Source organism: Jaculus jaculus, chromosome 5, assembly GCF_020740685.1.
Source record: "Jaculus jaculus isolate mJacJac1 chromosome 5, mJacJac1.mat.Y.cur, whole genome shotgun sequence".
Classification (NCBI taxonomy): Eukaryota; Metazoa; Chordata; class Mammalia; order Rodentia; family Dipodidae; genus Jaculus; species Jaculus jaculus.
Genome location: NC_059106.1, coordinates 32,604,520 through 32,629,194, shown reverse-complemented (window position 1 = coordinate 32,629,194; position 24,675 = coordinate 32,604,520). Strand labels below are relative to the sequence as shown.

Here is a 24,675-nt window from a genome sequence, read left to right as displayed (position 1 = left end):
AAAAAAGCCATAGGGCTGGAGAGATGGCTCAGTGTAAGGCACTTGCCTGCAAAGCCTAAAGACCCAGGTTCCATTCCCCAGAGAGACAGATGCACAAGATGCTGCATGCATCTGGAATTCATTTGCAGTGACTAGAGGCCCTAGTGCACCCATAATTACTGTCATTCTCTCACTCACACACACATAAATAAAGATTTTTTAAAAAGTAAAAAAAAGGTCATAGACTTTTTTGATTGCTATTAGAGTGCCCATTTGATGGATATTAGAGTGTTTACCACCACCCACTATTGGTTTGCTGTTAGCCCTTTTCATGTCAAGGATAAAAGCAGAAATCACACATTTGTTGGTTATGGAAGGGCTAGGGAGATGGCTCATTGGTTAAAAGCACTTGATTGAATTGGATATGGATATTCTGTGTAAATGTATTAAATCCTGGCCTCTTGATCATATTTTTAGAAAACTATTCCAAGTCAGATAGACATTATCATCAGTTTACATAAAAACTTTTTTTTTTGTCTTTTGAACTTTTAAAATAATTTTGTGGAGCAGAAATTATAAACATTGTGTTCCAGCTTTGAAGTCTTTGATTGTGGGAATACTTGTGACCTGGTATTTTAGTAGCTTAGTGAATAAAGTTTTAGTCTGACATTTTCCTATTTCACTAATAATACCTCTGATTATCTATTCATGTAATATATACAGCCACCTAAAAGTTGAGGTGTGAGTCATTTTTATTATTTTGTTTAAGTTCCTTGTGTTTTCTTATTTTTTATTTATTTTTTATTTATTGCGTCCTCTCTCAACACTCTATTTAAATTTTAGTTGTGGTTATAGTAGAAAATTGGACCTTTAGGATCTGGTCTTTCCCTCACTCATCTCATTCATCTTTTATTAGTAATAATGTAAAAATTTTAGCTTCCTTTAAAAATATTAAAAATTTACCTCAAATAAAACTTTTTGAACATGTTAGATTTTTAACTTGTTGGAATTTGTTTTGATTTTTTTTTTATGTTGAAATTTAAGAAAAAGAATAGGAAAAATCAACTTCACACAAAGAAGTAGACCTGATATTAACAACTTGGCTTTTCTTTCCATTGAATCAAACAATAAATAAATAAACTATGTCCACTGAGGCAATCTCTGGAGCACTAAAGCTATTAAAAGCCAAAATTGGGTAAACATGCATGTATACAGTAAAAAAAAGTTATCAAACCTTTAATGTAAGAACATTTACTGTAGTACCAATGACATGTTTTAGGCAGTTAGGTCTAATATGTGACATTTGCTTTGACCTAAGCCTTAGAATAAGGATATTTATTTATTTCTATAATCTCTATGAAAGTGAAACATTGTTTCCTAACCTTGCATTCATTAATTTGTAGTATTTCTTGATCTCCTCTATAACTTATTTTCATACAAATTAAAAGCAATGTAACACACCAAGCTTTCTAATCATTGCATGTTTTATTATAGTGCATGCTGTATAAGTTAGAGACTTTGTTAAGTTCTATTAATTTATAAACTTCATTCGGATTTTTAAATTCAAGTTAATCCTCTGAATCTTTCTAGTTGCTGATAGCCCAACTCCACCGCCACCACCTCCGCCAGATGACATGCCCATGTTTGATGACTCTCCACCTCCGCCCCCACCTCCTCCTGTGGACTATGAGGATGAGGAAGCAGCAGTAGTCCAGTACAGTGATCCTTATGCAGATGGGGATCCTGCGTGGGCCCCCAAGAACTATATTGAGAAAGGTAGGGACTTGTTAGCATGGTGTTGCTGTGAAGCACAAGAACCTAATGACAATATTTGAATGCTACACACATCCATCCTTTTCTCAGCCTCAGTTGTCCTAACAAAGTCAAGATGATTCTTTTAGGCCTTACTACACATATTTGCATACTTAAACCATATTGTACATACTCTTCCTTGGCCTGTGGCTTACTCAGTAAGGTAGATTGGCTGGCCAGCAAGCCCAGAGGATCTTCTTGTCTCAATCTCTCCAATGCTGGGATTACAGGTGTGTACCATGTCCAGCATTCATTTATTTATTAATTGATTGATTGAGAGAGGAGAAAGAGGCAAGTAAGGCTAGTGCTGCAGGGCTTCCAGCCATTGCAAAATAACTCTAGTCACATGCACCACCTTATGCATCTGGTTTACATGGGTCCTGGGGAATTGAACCTGGCATAGGCTTTGCAGGCAAGTGCCTTAACTGCCCAACATTTTTTACAGGACTGGGGATCCAACTCAGGTCCTCATGCTTGCCTGGCATGCATTTTAGTGATTGAGCTGTCACTGGCCTTCAGGTCATGATGAGCATCCTCCTCAGCTTTCTGAATGCTGAGATTGGTTATATGTGGGAGTCACCAGTAGTATGCCACAGGAAGATTTTTTGCTTTGGTTTCTTCTTCTAGAACACTGCAAAGAAGTAACTTAATGGAATAATTTGGAAATGAGACCCGACTCCAATCCCAACAGACCCAGACCCCACACCTACTTTCTTAGACATTGGTAAATCTGAATGTCCTCTCTAGTGTGAGCAAGCTGTTTGGCCGTAGTTTAGGGCAGTATTTATGTACTTACTTGGCCACTGACCTTATACAGATAGGACAATGAAGTCCTCATAAAAGTCTTCCATGCATTATAGATGTAATAAACATTAAACTTTTAAATTCAGATAAATGTTGGAAAGTGCACTCATGAAACTCACATTTTCTCTCTAGTTGTTGCAATATATGATTATACAAAAGACAAGGATGACGAGCTGTCATTTATGGAGGGTGCCATCATTTATGTCATCAAGAAGAATGACGACGGCTGGTATGAAGGGGTCTGCAACCGGGTGACTGGACTCTTCCCTGGGAACTATGTTGAATCAATCATGCACTATACTGATTAAATTTCCAAAGTAGGTTCTTATTATTCAGTCATACTGTGGGACTATAATGGTTAACAGAATTGTCTTAATGTTTTAAAATGTGCCCATATTTTCAGGACATGCTGTTTTATTGGTATATTTGAATGTCTACCTGTAAGCATAAATCTTCAAGGCAGTTTGTGTATTGCTAAACAGCAATGTATACAAGTGGCTGCCCATGGTTGATTCTGCACATGTACTTACACATTGATAACTATGACCAGCCTAAGCTTCCTGGGGATGTGGGGTATCGTATTTAACAAATCAGGATTCAGATAGGACCGTTACAGCATGGTTACTAACACTGTCCGGCTAATATTAAACTCAGAAAACTTAAATGCTGGTGCTGGTCATATTTTGTTTAGATTCTCATTTTTTAAAAAAAGATTGTGTTCAAAGCATGCATAGAATTTTATGTATTGAAATATACTTAAAAATTCCAAGATGCTTCCAATTTGTGTAATACCTAACTGGAGTATTCAGACTTCAAGTCTCCAAGGTCTCCATGTGAAACAAAGAATTATCTGTAATGTTGTAATTTGTATCTAAGTTTTTTAATGGGTGAAATTTGCATTATAAATTTTTCCATTCATAAATATATAAGTGAACCAAAGGATTTTGTCTTTTCCTTCACTCTGGTGTGCTTCAAAAATGCGCGCATGCACACACAAACACAAACTGCAGGCTTATGCCGTTTTCTTCAGCTTGGAGAAAAATAGACAAAAGTATTGTCTCTGTGTGTCCCAACAGCAATGTGGCAGATTTTTGCATCAAGTCAATCTTCTAAGTTCCTTGAGAAAGAGGCAGATAGACTGAGGGGCAGATGCAAACAAACTCGAGACACATGTGTCACCTTGTGCATCTGGCTTACTGTGGGTATTGGGGAGTCAAATCTAGGTCCTTAAGACTTTTGCAGGCAAATTCGTTAATAGCTAAGCCATTTTTCCAGCCCAAAAATCTTTTGGTTGAGAGAAAGAGACAGAACACGAAGTTCCTTTTTTAAAAGTAACCTGAAGCTAAAACACTGTCAGAGTATGTCCATTATTCTGTAGGTAAGTCTCAAGGAATACCATGTTAGCCTTTAAAGTTAGTGGACTGTTGTATACTGGTCTAATCAAAGGAAATTGTAAGGTTTGTTTTTGTCTTGAGGTAGGATTTCACTGTAGCTCAGGCTGACCTAGAATTCACTATGTAGTATCAGGCAGACCCCGAACACACAGCGACCCTTCTATCTCTGCCTCCTGAGTGCCAGGATTAAAGGCATGTGCCACCACACCTGGCTAGTATTTTTTATGTAGTATAAAAGTGCATGTAATTTGTGAATGGGCACTGTTTAATTCATTACCTGACACTAGCAACAGATTTAAAACAGTGGGAAAGTTAGTGCAGTGATTTCATTGGTGAGCAGATCCGTATTGCCTTTTGACATGACTGAAGCAGCACATGCGCTTTGTTCAGCTTACGCAAAGCGCGGTTAGAGTGCTCTCTTCTCAGGTAATACTGAGCCGCTTTGGATATTAAAATAGATTACTCAAGTGTGGGTTTTGTATTGAGGATTTATTTGACTTTCAAATTAGTTAGGAACCAAGCATTACAGATTTAAAACAGCATAGTGAATGAATTTTTCAAAATTCCGGACCATTGTGGCTACCAAGTCAGTGGCTGTTTAATATACATGTTACCTGTGATTTTTTTTTATTTTTTATTTTATTTATTTATTTGAGAGCGACAGACACAGAGAGAAAGACAGATAGAGGGGGAGAGAGAGAATAGGCGCGCCAGGGCTTCCAGCCTCTGCAAATGAACTCCAGACGCGTGCGCCCCCTTGTGCATCTGGCTAATGTGGGACCTGGGGAACCGAGCCTCGAACCGGGGTCCTTAGGCTTCACAGGCAAGCGCTTAACCGCTAAGCCATCTCTCCAGCCCCTTACCTGTGATTTTTACAGCATCACTGTCAATCGCTACCTTCTGCACTTACTTTTTGAGGTGGAATGCTCTCAATGTGTATCTAACCTGTTGTCTAAATTTTATCTACAGTTCTTTATAAAAAACTATATTGAAATTTTGAATATTATTAAAATCTACCTAATGTAGACTTAAGTATAGCTTTAAAAATTCTCTCACCTTTACTCCCATTGTAAAATAAGACAGAACATTTGAATTTTAACATTGATTATTTATTTGTGTAATGGTAACACTGTAAACAATACCACATATAACCACAAGGATACTTTGATTAAAATTTATAGGAATATAATGAATGACAGGGGCTTAATTACACCTAGAAAACCTTTTTGCCAATAAAAAAACTGACCATCAATAAAATTGAAATTATTCTTAAAATTATTTTTGGTTATCCGCACATGGAGCAGTTTCCCAAAATTCTCTAGGCACAGTCTGGTATAGCTGCCAGAAAGAACAGGAAGAGCTGTCATTTATCTCTGGTGAGCACAATCTCTGAAAGCTGAATGAGGGCATCTCTTTCTGGAGATGGCCGAAGTTTACTGATCTGTCTTACTGCTTCATGGCAGTACTGCTGGGCGAGGTAGGTTGTTTGTTGCACACCATCACTCTGCAGACAGAACAAAACACATGTCATTGACTGGAGCAGCTCCTTGCTTTCTGCTGTAACAGATGACATGTATCTGGAGTATGTTTGCAGCGGCAGGAGGCCTTGGTATGCCCATACTCACACTCTCTCAAATATGTATTTTTTTTTAAATATACATTTGGAAGGGGGGAGAGAGAGATTAGGCACACCGGGGTCTCTAGCAACTGCAAATGAACTCCAGATGCATGCACCACCTGGGTACTGGGGAGTCAAACCTGGGTACTTAGAGCTTGCAGACAAGCACCTTAAGTGCTATCTCTCCAGCTGTCAAATAAAATTATTTATTTGCAAGCAGAGAGAAAGAGAGGGATGGAATTGGCATATCAGGGACTCTAGCAGCTGCAGAACTCCATATGCATGTGCCACTGTGTGTCTGACTTTATGTGGGTATTGAAGCTTTTAAAATAAATAAAAAGGTATTGAACCTTTAAAAATAGTACTTTTATATACATAAAGGGAGTGTATAAAGGACTTCTATTTTGTTTATTTTTGAGGTAGGGTCTCACTTTACCCCACGCTGATCTGGAATTTACTCTGCAGTCTCAGGTTGGCCTTGAACCCACATCAATTCTCCTATCTCTGCCTCCCAAGAGCTGGGATTTTTAGTCTGGCACTTTATGTCATTTGGGCTGAGGAGATGGCTTAGTGATTATGGTGCTTACCTGCAAAGCCAGGACCCACACGAGCCAGATACACAAGGTGGCACATGCACCTGGAGTTTGTTTGCAATGGCTTAAGGCCCTGTTGTGCCCAATCTCTTGCTCTCTCTATCTGCCTCTCTCTCTCTCTGAAGTAAATAGAAAACATTCTTTAAAGTTAATTTTTTTGAAAAAAGTGCATTTGTATAATAAAATGAAATACCAAAGTGCCTACAATGATAATTAGCAGATTACCATACTGGTTCTTTCTAAAAGCTATGCACTAAATAAGAACATTCACTCGCTGATGTAATACTGACTGGAATGAACTCAGCCTTACATTGTAGTTTCATCTCCTTTCTTTACAATAATAAGTTCACAGTCCCTTCATTTGAAGTACAGTAAATCCTGACATCATGGTAGAAAAGCTTCTGGTCTTACATACTCTACCAATTGCTCAACATATGACAGTTTAGGTTGATCTGCCATTTTGTACAGACACCTGCCATCTCTTCCTTGGTGCTCCACACATTTTTCTCAAGTAACCCACCAGAAAGGGTACATGAGAAGTCATCATATTTATTCCTCACGTGTAATACATTGTTAATAGATGCTTGTAGATCCCTTCCTTTTCCAAAGTCATCTTTCCCCCTTTAATGTAACATGTATTATGTCATTCTTTTTCTTCTGTCCTTTAAGATCTTTTCCCTTAAGTACTGCATTCAATCCCCACACTTTTTTATGTTATTTTACTTATTTATGAGTGACAGAGAGAGAAAGAGGCAGATAAAGAATGGGCATACCAGGGCCTTCAGCCACTGCAAACTCTAAATGCATGTACCACCTTGTGCATCTGGCTTATGTGGGCCTGAGGAACTGAGCCTCAAACTGGGGTCCTTAGGCTTCACAGGCAAGTGTTTAACCGCTAAGCCATCTTTCCAGCCCCTTTTTTTGTTTTTTTGAAGCAGGGTCTTGCTCTAGCCCAAGCTGACTTGGAATTCACTATGTAGTCTCACAGCGATTCTCCTAACTGCCTCCTGAGGGATAAAAGGTGTTCGTCACCACGCCTGGCTAGATTGAAAATATTTTTGAAAAAATTTGTAATGAGCCATGTTTATTTTGTCATTTCCTAAACTATTTTCCAACATTGATATTTAGGGCCTCTCACTGCTGCAAACAAATTCCAGATGCATGCACTACTTTTGTGTCTGGCTTTACATGTACCAGGGAATAGAAACTGGACAGGTAGGACTTGTAAGCCAGCGTCTTTAGCCACTAAGCAATCTCCCCGGGTTAAATGCCAATACAGTTTTATATTAGTAGCTTTAATCACACATGGATTTGGGTATCTACAGACAAATTCTGGAGCAGTCCTTTGGGGATAAAAGGGTTAACTGCACTTTTTTTTTGACAACTTCCATAATCCCCCCCCACTTTCCCTTTGCAACTCCACTCTCCATCATACCCTAACCCCCTCAATCAGCCTCTCTCTTTTATTTTGATGTCATCATCTTTTCCTTCTATTACGATGGTCTTGTGTAAGTATGTACTATTATTTTTATTTTATTTTATTTTTTGTCCATCTTTATTTGTGACAGAGAGAGAGAGATCAAGAGAGAGGGAGGGAGGGAGAGAATGGGCATGCCAGGGACTCCAGCCACTGTAAATGAACTCCAGATGTGTGGGTCCTGGGGAATCAAGCCTCGAACTGGGGTCCTTAGGCTTCACAGGCAAGCACTTCACTGCTAAGCCATCTCTCCAGCCCTTTATTTTATTTTTGAGGTAGGGTCTCAACTCTAGCCCCAGACTGACCTGTCTAGTCCCAGGCTGGTCTTGAACTCACAGCAAACCTCCTATCTCTGTTGCCAAAGTGCTGGGATTAAAGGCATGTGCCACCATGTCTGGCCTTGCACTGTTATTTATGAGTCTATATCCTCATGGAAGTTGACAATTTTATTAGACTACCTCATCTCAATTAGGTCTTTTAAAAATATATATATTAATTTATTTAAGAGAGAGGAATAGGCAGATAAGAGGATGGGCATGCCAGGGCCTCCTGCCATTGCAACGGAACTCCAGATGCACATGTGACTCTGTTCATCTGACTTATGTGGGTCCTGGGGAATCAAATCTGAGTCTTTTTAGGCTTGGCAGGCAAGTGCCTTACCCGCTAAACCATCTCTCCAGTCCCTCAATGAGTTTTTATTATACTGCCAAGCCCCCTCTAAAACTGTGGCACAGAACAGTTAATCTACCCCTTTGAAAGGTCTGGAAAATTTAGTCTGCAAAATAGTTATTTGGAACTCTTTTCAAGTATTATACACCAAGTATGAAACTCAGACCACACCTGCTTACTAACAGTTGTTTATTACTCACTCAATTTCATTCACTTGATCTGTGGCCTCCATGACTCTGAATTCAGAATCAGCTCATTCTTGAGAGAATGAGTCACCAAAGAAAAATAGGCAAAAAAAAAAAAAAAAAAAAAAAAAAAAAAGCCAGGTGTGGTGGTGCATGCCTTTAATCCTAGCACTTGGGAGGCAGAGGCAGGAGGATCGCCATAAGGTAGATAGAGGCCACCCTGAGACTACATAGTGAATTCCAGGTCAGCCTGGGCTAGAGTGAAACCCTACCTCAAAAACAAACAAATCTACCTGTCTGTCTATCAATCTATCTAACATCTAATTATCAAATCTGATAGTGGCATCCAGTGTTAAGTGGTTCTTCCTTTGAAAGAAGACATTCAGGGCTGGGAGGTGGTTCAGTGCTTCAGGGTACTTACTTGCAAATCCTACAACCTCATGTAATGTGAGGTGCACAAAGTGCACTTGGAGTTTGTTTGTGTAATACTTTGATGTGCCCATATTCTCACTCTCAGAAGACATTCATATGTGGCCTTTTGTTGTTTCAAGGCAGGTTCTCACTGTAGCCCAGGATGATCTAGAACTCACTCTGTAGGAGTAGGCTGGACTCAAACTCACAACTAACTATCTTATCTATCTTTGTATTTGTCTGTGCCTCCTGAATACTGGCACTAAAGATGTGTGCACCATTATACCCAGTGAAGACATTCATATAGATGTATCGTTTGTCCATGTTTGGCTAATTTTTTTTTAATTTTTTGTTTATTTTTATTTATTTATTTACTTGAGAGTGACACACACAGAGAGAGGATGGGCATGCCAGGTCTTCCAGCCACTGCAAACGAACTCCAGACGCGTGCGCCCCCTTGTGCATCTGGCTAACGCGGGTCCTGGGGAATCGAGCCTCGAACCGGGGTCCTTAGGCTTCATAGGCAAGCACTTGACCACTAAGCCATCTCTCCAGCCCTGGGTAAATTTTTTTAATGACCCAGTTAAAAATATTTTATTTATTTGAGGTGTGAGGGCAAGGGAGAATATGGGCATGCCAGGGTCTCCTGCCAGTGCAAGTGAACTCCAGACACATATACCACATCGTGCATTTGGCTTTATATGGGTACCAGGGAGTCAAACCCAGGCTGACAGACCTTGTAAGCAGCACATTGAACAGCAGCCCTAAAAATGACCCATTTCCTTAGCTACCTTGTTGACTAGGATGGAAAGACCATTTATAAGTAGATCATTTTAATAGTGTAGCTAGATAGCAAGGGTAAGGGCCAGGATTAGGCTGGAGGCCACCAGTCTGGGACTGGGAACAGTTAGGATAGTGATGGACACAGGTGGTTCCAGAGTAACCGTGGCTCACTGAGGACCTCTATAAACTTAGTGATAACTGAACCCAAATCTTCTCAGTGATCAAATTCAGCTACATCCTTAGCCTGAAAAATTCATTTAAAAATGAGCTGCTTAGTTTCTATTAAGTGGAGAGAATACCATTTTTTGTTTTTTAGTTAATACTGTATCTGATGTTGCCCCTTTTTAAAAATAGTCTTACCTCTGACACATACTGTCGAGCTCTGTCCACATCCCCTGGCAAGCTGAACCGTCGCATTATCATAGCGTTCATTTCTGGGAACTAACCATAGAGAAAGGAAATGACTTATTGCTCTGGGAAGAGTCAAGTGTTCTAACACTAGTTTCTAACAACAGGAAATAACAAAACAAAAAAATTAAATGCTTAAGAGACAATGGGGAGAGATAAATTATAGCAGTTAAAGAACAGGAGCTTTCATGACCCCATGATAAATATCCAACCCCAGTGAGGAACGGGGGCCGGGGAGAGGGAACACAGAGGATAATCCAATAAGAGTGTGACCCATTTGCATGACGTTAACACAGTACAGTTCTCAATTCAATAAAACAGACTTGAGCTGGAAGGAAGCATCCGTTTTCCATGTGTGGAGACTGTAGTGGTACACAAGAGAGGCAGCTTTCATTGGTCTTGGTTCATTCTGGTGTCCTACCCTAGTCCAGTACTAAAAGCCAGGAGGAAAGATACCTCAAAGACTTCACTTAGGGTGCAGAAAACTGCAAGTTCTATCAGTATCCCTGAGCTGCAAGGCCTCTGTCCTGTCTTCTAGAACAGTAGCATATGGGGTGCAAGACAAATTTCTACGAAATCCCCAGTTGGTACTGATAGTGTTGGTTTGTGCCTTCATTTTGGGAAACATTGGTCTAGGATAAGATTAGGAATTAGGCTTTGTACTTAAAATTTTTATTTATTTAGCTTTTCAAGGTAGAGTTTCACTGTCGCCTAGGCTGATGTGGAATTCATTATGTAGTCTCAGGGTGGACCTGAACTCACCAACATCCTCCTACCTCTGCCTCCCTAGTGCTGGGATTAAAGGTGTGCACCACCATGCCTGGCAGATTTTGTACTTTTAAGTCCCAAGTTGAGTGACTGAAAGCTACTGGAGCTTCTGAGCAAACTACTGTGTGCAGAGCTGCTTGAAGCAGTGCCAACAAGAGGTTTTTAGCAGGGCTGGAGAGATGGCTCAGCTGTTAAAGGTGCTTGTTTGCAAAGCCTGACAATCCAGGTTTGATTCCTATAAAGCCACATGCATAAATTGGCACATGCATCTGGAGTTCCTTGCAGTGGCAGGTGGTCCTAGTGTGCCCATTCTCTTCTCTCTTTCTCCTAGTAAATAAATTCAAAAGAGAAAAAATAAAAATAAAAAAGATTTTCACAGTAGGGCTTGATGCTGATTGCATACTGGGTCATTTATGGGGGAGAGGTGTGATAAATAAAATCACTTGTATTGCTCTGATGACACTGACTTGCAGTTGAACTTGGGCACTGTGATCAAAACTCCTAAGGTATTTAACATACAGAGTTGAGATCCATTGAATGTGAAGGAGATAGAGGCAGAGAGATCAATCGACCGTAGGAAAGGTCACAGAGGTTGAAGGTATAGCACGAAGTCCCTGGCTAGGCTCTCCAGCAACATAACAAACATCCATGGAATGGAAAGATTTTGAATGAGAGTGAATATGATTTTCTCCTCTTCTAGATTCTATAACTAAATGGTCATAACAGATTAATAGGTGAAAAGAGACCAGAATTAAGTTGATGCCATTAAGAGGAAAAAAGAAAATGGATATAAAGGGCATTGAAGATAATTTCCATTTCTTAGTTATTTAGAACTACTACCATTAGCCAAACAAGGAAACTAGGATGACAGACACCACTTCCTAAGATCCAAGCCTGAATCCTGGGTCTTCCCTCAACTGCCCCAGCTAATTGAGTTCCTTAATCTCTTGTCTTAGCCGCCTTATCTGTCCTAGGAGCCTACACCTCCAGTTTCTCGTCTATAGTTCGATGGAATGACAGGCAGGGTGTGTTCCATCTTGGACATATGAATGCGTACAGTAGTTTTCCCTGGCAGTCAGCCTGAAGGATGAAGTAAGTGCTCCTTTCATCATCACCATGGCATTGGGTTAAGAAGAAAGTAGGTAATAAATACTACAGTCCCACTTGGTGATGGCAGACAGGGAAGAGTGTTCTGTTCAGCGAAAAGTGCGCGTTAGAGCAAAGTTCTGATCTTGGAGATGAGAGGCAGCTTCCATGCTTACAGAATTTGAAGAGCCAGCACCTGGTTACTTTTTATATGAAAACCAGTTTTTTAAGAATAAAATAATTGGGGGCTGGAGAGATGGGTTAGCGGTTAAGCGCTTGCCTGTGAAGCCTAAGGACCCTGGTTCGAGGCTCGGTTCCCCAGGTCCCACGTTAGCCAGATGCACAAGGGGCGCACGCGTCTGGAGTTCGTTTGCAGAGGCTGGAAGCCCTGGCGCGCCCATTCTCTCTCTCTCCCTTTATCTGTCTTTCTCTCTGTGTCTGTCGCTCTCAAATAAATAAATAAAATTTAAAAAAAAAAAGAATAAAATAATTTAAGCGTTAACAGAAACCAATCAAGAAGGCTCCAATTGGTCAATTTTGGTGGCAAAAAGCCAAACCAGGTAGGCATTTATTTTAGCTTTTAAATATCTTATTTTAAAACTTTCGATCAAGCAGTTGTGACCCTGTCTTGGGCACCTTGTAAAATCATTTTCACAGGGATTTCTGGATTATGTGTGTGAGAAAATGTGTTGCTTCTCTGGTGCTTTCCCATAAAAAGCATTTCCAAAGACACTTGCAGGAAGAACATTCTCCTCCTGGAAACCATGTGTGCAGCTTTCATATGCAAATATTGGACTTGCAGAGGCATCCCTCTAGCCCCAATGTGGGGAAGAACAGAAAACAGAGCCTGCGACTTGGGGAGAAGACAGTTTTTGTTTGCTCATGCTGGTTTTTAAAATCTGTGTGTTTGCAGGCACATGTCAGAGGACAACCTCAGGTGTCAGTCCTCATCTTCCACCTTGAGTCCACTGCCTGTATGAGGCTAGCTGGCCCTCAAGCTTCTGGGCCTTTCCACCTTCCATCTACTCCTTTCCACCTTCCATATACTGGTAGGAGGGTGGGCATTACAGGTGATTGCAAATGCGCCCAGCTTGGATTTGGGGAATTCAAATTCAGTTTGTCATGTTGTATAGCAAGTACATAAACCCACTGAGCCATCTTTCCAGCTCCTCTGTTCTGTTTGGCAAGGAAACAACATGGGGAGGAATCAGATTCAAAATCTGTGAAATCCATCCATAAACAAAACTACAAAGATGATGAGTACATTGGAATGAGTTTACCCAAACAAAACTTGGGAAACTCTAAGGCACCAACTCGTCACCAGAAAAGCATCAGCTTGAGCAGCTGGTGCAGGGGCTGATGATAGCAGTTGGAAATATGCTCCATCCTGACATTTAGGCCTAGTGACTTATCAAATGACAGAAGAAAAGAAAGTTTGGGGGGTGGGGGAGATCTTTAAAAGTAATGTAATCTCAAGAAAGAAAGGGAACTACTTCAGTTTTATTTCTGAAGATTCCATGACTAATATACTCTTGAAAAATTTAACAGGAAGTTTTTGTTCTTAAGAAAAATAGTTTCAAACTTTGTTTTTGCGGTGCTGAGAGTCAAACCCAAGATTCTACAAATGCTAGGCACCCTGCAACTGAGCTACAGCTCCCTGAAGTCTTAAATCCCTAATAAGAATAGTTATCAGGAAGCCCCTTCCCAGTGATATAAAAAGTAGTAGCATTTATGCTGGGCATGGTGGCAAAATACACAGTGAATTCCAGGTCAACCTGGGCTACAGTGAGACCCTACCTGCGGGAAAAAATAGAATTTACTTGGCCTACCAAATTCTACTTCCAAGACCATTCACCATGCTGCATACAAACAAAAAGGGACTGCATCTCAGTACTTGGGAGGCTCAGGCAGGAGGTTACATAGCGAGCAAGACCCTCAATGTTACACAATCTGTGAACAAGGCTCACCCGTGGGAAGGACTGTAAGCCCTGAGGACTACTCAACCATTAGGCATGGCAGTCACAAGGGTGGACAGTGTTCAGTGCCAAGGCACTCCAGGCACCCACCCTGTGGAAGACCTACTTGTACTGATTATCAACAGTATTTATGGTAATAATAATGCATGGTGTGGTAACATGAATGCTGGTCTTAGAAGACCTGGGAATGTTCAATCACCTTTGTGCCATTTCCCAGATGTTTAGTTTTGGCTTGGGGAGGCTTGAGCATTTGTTTCTTATTTATAGAATAGAATCTACCATAAAGAGGAGTTGTGAGATTAGAGATAATAAAGAATGCTTTATAAACTAAAACCAACACATTTTCATTAAAAGAAAATGCTGTATAATTACATTTTTAAACTAATTTTACCACCTATTATTTTTTGGCCTTTTTTCTGCTAAGAACTCCACTTTTAGCAATATAACCAATAGTAGAGCCTAAGCTTATTTTATTTGGAGACAATTTATGAGCAGTATTTTCTTTTCTCTTTTTATAGTGCCAGGAACTTAACTCAGGACCTTGCACATGCCCTAACATACTACCACTACAGTATACCCCCAGCCCATAAATAAGTATTTGACCAACTTCTGGGTCCATATGCCACATGACAGAAAAGCCGGTGTATTTATGAAACAAGTCTTGCCCAGTCACTTCCTGCTTGGCCTCATCATATGTTCCCTTTTCTGAGGATACGTTGTGTAACTGTTTCCCACTGTCTTATGGTCAGATGAGAAAAGTGTAGTCAGGTGAGGGTGACTAGGTGCCTCATGACCCTGGGAGTTCCCAGGAAAGCACATACATATATATATAAATTGTGGCTTGGGGCATTTTCATTTTCTATCCATTTTCCTTGCCTCTACTTCAATAGCAATAGCACAAAAAGCAATTTCCCATTTATTGTAGGTTCCTGACAGGTAACACAAGGTGTCCCTTCAACACCCTCCAGTCTGCTCTGTTCCATTATAACTGAATGCAGAATTAGCTGTTACTCTTTTATGTAAGTAAATTTAAAAATTATTAGCTGGGCATGGTGGCACACACCTTTAATTCCAGCACTTGGGAGGCAGAGGCAGGAGGATCACCAGGAGTTCAAGGCCACCCTGAGGCTACATAGTGAATTCCAGGGTCAGCCTGAGCTAGAGTGAGACACTATCTCAAAAAAAAAAAAGTGTGTGCGTATACATATATGTGTGTGTATACATATATATGTATGTATGTATGTATACACACACACAATCTTTTTACATGTATATATTTTGATCATAGTCACTTCCTGTTACCCCTGGAAAGTAAATTTCTTTTGAAATATGTTTATGGTGGAACAGTTAAATAATCATAAGATTTTAAGAAGGACTCAATTATTTGCATCATGGAGCATATGTCAAGTATTTGTAATTGTTGAGAGATTTTGGCCTAACTAAAGGAGCCTTGGTGAACTGGCTGGGTTTTAGCACCCTGCTGATCAAACTTTCCTCTATTCATGTTTGTTAACCAGTGTCTGAGAACTCTACCACACAGGGAAGTCTATTCCAGGCAGATATTTCCATGGCTGACGGGTTTGTGACATATTAGAAAATGTTCTCCATTAGTGCCTTCATGTATGAAAAGTTTTGTTTTTTAGCAAATTTTTGTCTGAACTTGGCACACATGTGAATAATTGCCCTGAATTTCAGGCTAGTGAGTTAAGTGTCTTTGGTAGAAGGGATCCATTCATAGCACGCCCCATGCCTTTTTCTTTCTTTTTTCTTCTTTTGAGACAAGTTCTTTCTCTGTACCCTGCACCAGCCTCCCAAGTGTTGGGATGAAAGGTATGTGCCACCATACTTGGCAAAGCATACCTTTTACTTCTTACTTGGGCCTCTAAATTTTGAGGGGATGAGGCCTGGTAATGAGGGAAGATGTTCCTAAGTATACCAACATCTCTATCCACAGCTCCTGTTTTTTGGCTGACCATAACTGTCCACAGGATGTTGCCACCCTTTAGTGGCTCTGCTTGAGGTACTGGATGAAAGAGGGTCTCTCCTGAATTCCCTTCAAACAGAAACTAATCCAAACAGGGGCCCACTGGCTTTAATATCAAAATGAAACCACTGATTTCTCCAAAAGACATGGTTTACCTTTGTATTTAAATAAAGAGGCACAATCTCTAGAATGAGTGATAATTAAAAAGTTATTAAAGTTAAAAATGAAGAGTTACTGCCATGTTTGCTGAGTAACTGATTAGAAGCCACAAAGGGGAAAACATTTTTATAATGCCCAAACACAGATAATGGCCCACTCATTCCAAATATATGACAGAGCCAAAAGCAATGTGGCCAGGGTCAGAAGCGGCTGTGAAGATGTCTGCTTTGGAAGTCACTGCAACACTCTTGAGTCTTTCTAAGCCTTAAGCAAGGAAGCATGGGGGCTGGAGAGATGGCTCAGTGGTTAAAGAACAGAGGCAGCTATACTTTCTTGGCAGTTTCCCAGTCTGGAAAATAGAAGGAACTGTGTTGTTTGATGCCCTCCCTTGACTGCTCTCCCCGCTGCCCTCATCCCCCCTCCCCCACACGGTCTCACTATAGCCCAGGCTGACCTGTGATTCACTATGTAGTCTCAGGCTGGCCTTGAACTCACAGCGATCCTTCTGCCTCTGTCTCTTGAGTGCTGGGATTTTACTAGTTTACAGATGATGAAGCATACCTAGCTGCTTCACATTTGAGATCCCTGCTGAGGCTCTGAGGCATTTCTCAAAATGTCTTGGGCTTAGAAGTTCCCTCACATTTCCTATGGCTTTTAGGAAGCTTTGAGGGACTCCCGAAGTCCCACACTCAGAATGTGGAAACAGTACACTTTGCCAGTGTTCAAATTTATTAATTCTCCTTTGTCACCTTAATGTTCACACAGAGCTTCACAACTTACAAAATAAGCATTATGTCTGTCAGTCCTCCCAATAGTGGAAGATCATTATCTGTATTTCATAGATAAGGCTTACAGAAGGGGAATTACTGTCATGAAAGTAGGATCAAATACAGATCTGTGATCTCTCTTATCTAAATGCTTCTCCAGCTGTTGTTGATTTCAAACTTCCCATCAGCTGTGCCTGGAGAAATTGGTTCTGTAGGCGTTGGGTCATAGAGTACACCCTACCTGCTGACAAGCAAACAAGACAGGGCCAGTGGCTAACCCGAGCTTCAGATCCGCAGATGTTGGTTTGCCCATCTGGTCAGAACACGAGGTGAAGTCCAGTACATCATCTATGAGCTGGCAAAAGGGAAGAAGGAATATAAAGCACACAGCCATGTTCGCATCGCTGCCTTGTCCTCACTGCTTTGAGGATGGTCACTTGTGGGGATAAGGGACGACTGGTTGTGACTATACGTCGTCATTCCCATTAATGAGCATACCAACCTGGAAAGCTATTCCCACATTTTTTCCATATTGATAGGCAATTTCATGAACCACTGGGTCAGGGCAACCTAGAACAGATACCTGAAACAAAAAGAGGATTCTGAGGTGAGCTGCTGGCAGCCAGAAACATGAAGCAACGCCTGGATGAAGCAGATACATATATACATAGGTGCTGGTACAAATCAGACCAAACAAGGAACTGGGGTTCCTTTTTTCTTTTTGTCTTGCAGTGGTAGGCTTGGAACTCAGGATCTCATGCATGTTAGGCAAGCACTGTACCATCCAGCTACATCCCTCGCCCATTTTCCTAAGTTGTAAATCTACCCCTCACTCCCTCATATGCCCCCCCCCCACCTTTTAACAGGAATAAGCACTCTTTCACAATCTTTAGGAAAAACAGCCTTCATAAGACCAAGATCTGCTGGTACTATGTTAAGGAAACCTTTCTGATACTCCAAGAAACCTATCCTAGTAAGTGAAACACTGGCTTCCAGCACTTGGCCTAACTGCTGTTGGCTTTAATAACTTCTGAGGATTTATCTCTCATTTTAGGAGTAGAGATCTAATCATACATACAAAATTGCCACTTACTCCTCTTCATAACTTTTGTGATTTCACTTATCTCTGAATGCATTTGTTCTTGCTATGTCTACAACAGCCCCAAGCCACAGTCTAGCAGATAATTGTTTTTCTGTTATCTGAAGGATCTTCCATGGTCTTCTCTCATAAGAAGCAATCAAATTTCATTACAACTGGTATTTTTTGATTCTCTCCTGCCCCCTTCACTTGCCAGTGAAAAGTATGACTTGGAAGTATTTTTTATTTTTATTTGTTTGAGAGTGACAGAGAAAGAAGGAGGAGGGGGGAGGAAGGGGAGAGAGGGAGAGAGGAGAGAATGCATGTGCCACCTTGTGCATCTGGCTTACATGGGTACTGGGGAATCGAGCCTTGAACCGGGGTCCTTAGGTTTCACAGGCAAGCACTTAACCGCTAAGCCATCTCTCCAGGCCCTTTTATTTATGTATTTTTATTTATTTATTTGACAGTGACATAGAAAGAAGAGTGACAGACAGAGAAAGCGAAGTTTTTAAAACTAAAAAATCCAAACCAACTAAAACATCTAGTGAGGGTTGGCTACCCCAGTGCCTTTCCTATTGCTTGAGAAGTATGCTAAGCAGGCCAAGGCACATCTTTAGAAAACTGACAGGGAAGGGGAGATACTGTTGTCCTGGAGAGAAAATGTCTATAGTGACGCTCTTAGTGAGGAGCCAACTGGTACAGATTGCTGGTGATTAGCTGTTCCCTGACCTTAGCCCCTGTCTCCTTGGTTCTGTTGCAGACCACATTCCTCTTGGGCATCAGCCTGGTATGGTGGAACAGCCTGCCAGGGTTGGATTTATGCCTCTTACAACTATCAGTGACCTTGATGTATTATCATTATTATTATTATTTAAAGAATTTAATTATTTTTATTTTTATTTATTTGAGAGCGACACGGAGAGAATGGGTGCATCAGGGCCTCCAGCCACTGAAAACGAACTCCAGATGCATGCACCACCTTGTGCATCTGGCTTATGTGGGTATTGAGGAATTGAGCCTCGAACTGGGGTCCTTAGGTTTCACAGGCAAGTGCATAACCACTAAGCCATTTCTCCAGCCCCTTGACATATTATTTAATCTTTCTGTGCTTCGGTTTCCTAACCTGTAAAATGTAGGAGTTAAAAGTATTTACCTCACAAGGTTGCTGAAAAGTTTATACTATAACTAAGACTTCAGTGATTTTGTCTGGCATCTAATTGGAATTTATTATGTTTTGCCACATCAATAATTCTCTTGAGCTGAGGATGTAACTCAGTGGTAAATCTAACAAGCATAAAGGGTCTGTGTTTCATTCCTAGCACAAAGAGAAAACAAAAAATTTGAGCTGGGGAAGATGGCTCAGGAAAAAGGCAAGCTGGGGATGGAGAGGTAGAGTTTAAGGCACCTGCCTGCAAAGGCAAAGGACCTAGGTTCAACTCCCTAGAACCCATGTAAGCCAGATGCACAAGGTGACGCATGCAGCTGGAGTCCCTGGTGCACCCATTCTTTCTCTCTGCACCTCTTTCACTAAAAAAAAAAAAAAGGCAAGCTGGTACTGCTGGTACTGCTGGTACCCTGAGGCCAGGAGATGCTTCACATTTCCCAGGAGGTGGGGGGAGTGTGGAAAATGATTAAGGCAAAGAAAATGGAGCCTGACTAGTCTCACTTGATGCAGGTGCCATAGCCAGGCTGTGCTCTGCCTAAGTACTTTCTCCATAGCCACAGCTTATCCGAGATTTTTATGAGACTCATCTCAGAACGACTGGGAAGTTCTGTTTGGAAGGGGCTTGTTAAGAATAACAAGGATTGGGCTGGAGAGATGGCTTAGCGGTTAAGCACTTGCCTGTGAAGCCTAAGGACCCCGGTTCGAGGCTCGGTTCCCCAGGTCCCACGTTAGCCAGATGCACAAGGGGGCGCACGCGTCTGGAGTTCGTTTGCAGAGGCTAGAAGCCCTGGTGCGCTCATTCTCTCTCTCTCCCTCTATCTGTCTTTCTCTCTGTGTCTGTCTCTCTCAAATAATAATAAAAAAGAATAACAAGGATTTATCTTTGAAATATGTATTTGAACCACTATAAATACTGCAGAAGGGTCAGGGGAGTTAGTATGGGTTCAGCTGAGTTTCAGATCCCCAGTAACCATATAAAACCAGATGCTCAGAGCAGTTCTGCACCCCCAAATTCATTCATTCTCTCTCTCCTTGAAAGTAAATAAATATATATTAAAAAATGAAAAAGCACTTGGGAGGTAGAGGTAGGAGGATCACTGTGAGTCTGAAGCCAGCCTGAGACTAGACAGTGAATTCCAGGTCAGCCTGGGCTAGAGTGAGACACTACTTTGAAAAAGACAAAAAAAAGGTTGGCAGGGGAGGGGGGCAAGGGGGGCAGGAGAAATGGCACAGTGGTTAAGGCATTTGCCTGCAGTGCCTTATGAACTGACTTTAATTCCCTAGCATCCACGTAAAGATACACAAAGTGGCACATGCATCTGGAGTTTGTTTACAGTGGCAAATAAATAATATATTAAAAATGAAATAAAGCCGGGCATGGTGGTGCATGACTTTAATCCCAGCACTTCCCTAATGGGGAAGAGAGTTATAAATATAGAAAGATGAATAAACCATGAGTCCCAGTGGACAAATTGGATTTGGAATTATTGGTAGCTGTCTTACAGTTTTGAAGACATGGGTGGGTACAGAAATACACATATTTATACCAGCACTAACACATTTGTATACTTTTTCAATGACATTGATACCCAATACTCAAGTTTTGGATTCTGAATACCATTCTTATTGAAGTAACACCTAATTCTTTGTAAGCAAATAAAAAATTTCTAAAAAGAGCCTCCTTAGAGAAAGAACTCCTTAGAGAACTGGCTGATTCCTAAAGCCAGAAAGCACAAGATGAGCTTGGAACACTGCCTGCACAAACTGCAGCAATCTGAGAAAAAAGAGGGTGCCACAAGAAAGAACACAAGAGTCAGGTAAAGAGGCTCCCCTGTTGGCCCAATAACCAACAACTGAGTGTAAAACGATGAAAGGGTTGTGATCTACAAGATGAAATTAAAAGTCCCAAAGCCCACCCAGATGAGAGCTTACTTAAGGGAATACTAAGTGTACCGTGGATGCTGACATAGGACAAATGATAGAGCCATCCTAATAGTGACAACCTCAGACAAGATGCTGAGACTGGTGATCTGATGGGAAGCTGGATGGTTACCTGATATGAAAATACCTTCCTGGCAAATACTACTCTACAGGTGATCAAAGTATCACCAGTAATGAGGCAGAGACACCATAGAGCTAATGCGATAACCTGATGAGATGGCCTATCTTTTGTTTTCCTGCCCCAAATTCACAACTTGCACCTAAACTTGTCAAGTGTCAAACTCAATTTGATAGGCTCAGCCACATAATTAGCCTGGAAACATCAAACAAATATTAAGCAAAGACTGAGGAACTGTTCTCACATGGGAGTTGAGGTCTCATGACAACTGTAAAGAGACCCTGGATTGGATCCTAGACCAGGAGAGGGGGTGCTATAACAAAAAAGGTTTCCCTTTTGTTGTTGTAGTATTTAGACAACTGGCCAGATTTTGTAAGGCCTGTAGAGAGAGACAAGAATAACTTGACACCAGTGTTCTGGCAATATGACCCCACAGCACAATTCTGCGGAGCACTGCAAGTGTTGACAGTGAAGTAACAGGAGGAGATAGAGTCCACTGATTGCAGGACACACAAAGGCCTGCCTGGAGAGAACCAACTCAGAAAACAAAGCCAAGCAAAAGTTCATATGACAATGTATGCTCACAGTCTCAGCTGAGGCAGGAGGACTGAGAGTTCAAAGCCAGCCTGGGCAACTGTGAGAACCTGTCTCAAAAAGCAAAACAAAACAAGGGCTAGAGAGACTGCTTAGCAGTTAAGGCGCTTGCGTGCAAAGTGAAAGGCCCTGGCATGCTTGCTTGTGCTCGCGCGTGCTTTCTCTCTCTCCCTCTCTCAAATAAATAAAAATACATTAAAAAAAAAACAAAACACAAGACTATCAAACCCTAGTTTTGGATTGTGGATCCATCTAAATCACTGTGTATTGAAAAACACTAGACAGGTCTCATTCCCACCAATTTGTCTGCCCTCATTGGCGAGCTATACAGTATATTTGACATGAGTATATAAATAAATGGCCAATCATATTTTGAAAATAACATGAGCTATTTAATATCAAAGTTATAAAGTTTCTCTAGACAGCCTTATCTCACATGTCAATATTGTTTTCTCTGAAAACACAGTAGGTGTATAAAGTTAGAAGGGAAGCCAGGTGGTAAAGGGAAAACACAACAGTGTCCTTAACTAGACTGAATTCTGATAGTCTCCCTTCAAAAGTAATTCTGGGACACAATTAAGCCTTTCCCCATATAAGATAGGTCTGGCTCCTTGGGCCTTTGGTAGGATCCCACCACTGTGTGAGCTAGTTACTGGTCTGGTCTCATAGAGTGCTGGTCCCTTGTGCCTAGGGTATGTCCATTTTGCATATTCCAATTTTAGCAGCTTTACCACCTGCAGGGATTATCAATGAGCTTAACACACCAGTGTGTCTTAGGAGGACAGGCCTTTTTTCTGTCCTCGTCCCTCTTTCTTTCTTGAGATAGGTCCTTGCTATGTAGCCCTGGCTGGCCTTCAACAACTTAGTGTTGGGAGTAACAGGGGTATGCTACTGGGTCTATGACATATACTGATGAAGATTTTGGTCACCAAAAAGTATAATTAGCAGCAGAGCATGGAATCCTAGCACTTGGGAGGCAGAGGTAGGAGGATGGCTATGAGTTCAAGGCCAGCCTGAGAATACAGAGTAAGTTCCAGGTTAGCCTGGGCTCAACAAGACCCCACCTTGAAAACAAAACAAAACAAAAAAAGTATAATAATAAAGCAGTACTGAAGAAAGCTTTATGAAATTGCTGCTCAATTTATAATAGCTGGGAAATGGAACCAGCCTAGATGTCCCTCAACAGATGAGTGGATAATGAAGATGTGGTACATTTATACAATGGAGTTCTACTCAGCGGTAAAGAAAAATGAAGTTATGAAATTTGCAGAAAAATGGATGGACCTGGAAAGTATTATACTAAGTCAGGTAACCCAGGCCCAGAAAGCCAAGCGCCACATGTTCTCCCTCATATGGGGATCCTAGCTACAGATGACTGGGCTTCTGTGTGAGAATGAAAATACTTAGTAGCAGAGGCCAGTAAGTTGAAAAGGAGACATAAAGGGTGGAGAAAGGAAGGGAGGAGGATACTTAATAGGTTGATATTGTATATATGTAATTACAATGATTGTAATGGGGAGGTAATATGATGGAGAATGGAATTTCAAATGGGAAAGTGTGGGGGTGGGGAGGGAGGGAATTACCATGGGATATATTTTATAATCATGGAAAATGTTAATAAAAATTAAAAAAAAAATTACTTATTTGAGTGTGACGGGGGTTGGGGGGGAGAGAATGGGGACATCAGTGTCCTTAACTAGACTGAATTCTGATAGTCTCCCTTCAAAAGTAATTCTGGAGCCAGGCGTGGTGGCGCACGCCTTTAATCCCAGCACTCGGGAGGCAGAGGTAGGAGGATCGCCGAGAGTTCGAGGCCACCCTGAGACTACATAGTGAATTCCAGGTCAGCCTGAGCCAGAGTGAGACCCTACCTCGAAAAACCAAAAAAAAAAAAAAAAAAGTAATTCTGGGGCCGGGCGTGGTGGTGCACACCTTTAATCCCAGCATTCGGGACGCAGAGGTAGGAGGACTGCCGTGAGTGTGAGGTCACCCTGAGACTCCATAATGAATTCCAGGTCAGCCTGGGCTAGAGTGAGACCCTACCTCGAAAAACCAAAAAAAAAAAAAAAAAAAAAAAAAGTAATTCTGGGATAGCACCAGCATGCCTTAGTGGACAGTAGGAATAATTTTTCCCTGTCTCCCCTCCATGTTTTCTTGGTAGTGGGGCAGGGTAGAAGCCATTGCAAATGAGCTCCACATGCATGTGCCACCTTGTGCATCTGGCTTACATGGGTACTGGGAAATTGAGCTTTGAACCGGGGTCCATAGGTTTCACAGGCAAATGCTTAACCACTAAGCCACCTCTCCAGCCCTGAAACCTATTTAAAATAGGTCATTCTTTGATTTAGCATTTATCATGATTCTATGTCTTTTTTTTGTTGTCGTAGGTTTTAAATACACTTGTGCTGGGGAGATGATACAATGGTTAAAGGTGCTTTGTAAAGCCTGCTGGTCCCCGGTTCAATTCCCTAGCACCCATGTAAAGCTAGACACAAAAGTGGTGCATGTAGCCGGGCATGGTGGCACATGCCTTTAATCCCAGCACTCAGGAGGCAGAGGTAGGAGGATCGCTGTGAGTCTGAGGTCACCCTGAGACTACATCGTGAATTCCAGGTCAGCCTGAGATAGAGTGAAACCCTACCTCAAAAAACCAAAAAAAAAAAAAAAAAAAAAAAAAAAAAGTGGTGCATGTGTCTGGTGTTCATGTGCAGTGGCAAGAGACCTGGACACACCCATACACATGTAACACACACACACACACAATAAATATTTTAGAAAGAAAAATTACAGGCTGGAGCGATGGCTCACCAGTTAAAGAGCTTACCTGCAAAAGCCTAACGACCCAGGTTGGATTCCCCAGTACCCAAGCAAAGCCAGATGCACAGTGGGGGCGTGCATCTGGA

The 24,675-nt window shown here is 41.4% G+C and overlaps 2 protein-coding genes across 9 annotated transcripts in view; one reads left to right on the top strand and one right to left on the bottom strand.

Annotated features, from left to right (window-relative positions):
- Abi1 (abl interactor 1) overlaps positions 1-3,534 on the top strand; it is a 101,693-nt gene extending 98,159 nt beyond the window's left edge. For all 8 annotated transcript variants that reach the window (XM_004659768.2, XM_004659765.2, XM_004659763.2 and 5 more), the window contains 2 exons: positions 1,570-1,755; positions 2,728-3,534. In XM_004659768.2, the coding sequence (XP_004659825.1) occupies positions 1,570-1,755; positions 2,728-2,903 (362 nt within the window). In that variant the 3' untranslated portion in view covers positions 2,904-3,534. The remainder of the gene's footprint in view (positions 1-1,569; positions 1,756-2,727) is intronic.
- Positions 3,535-5,111: 1,577 nt separating this feature from the next.
- The window catches only part of Pdss1 (decaprenyl diphosphate synthase subunit 1), a 44,609-nt gene continuing 25,045 nt past the window's right edge, over positions 5,112-24,675 (bottom strand). Inside the window, exons 8-11 of the mRNA XM_045150084.1 lie at positions 17,376-17,456; positions 17,115-17,228; positions 10,086-10,166; positions 5,112-5,493 (exon numbers count right to left, since the gene is read on the bottom strand). Coding sequence (XP_045006019.1) covers positions 5,353-5,493; positions 10,086-10,166; positions 17,115-17,228; positions 17,376-17,456 — 417 coding nt within the window. The 3' untranslated portion in view covers positions 5,112-5,352. The remainder of the gene's footprint in view (positions 5,494-10,085; positions 10,167-17,114; positions 17,229-17,375; positions 17,457-24,675) is intronic.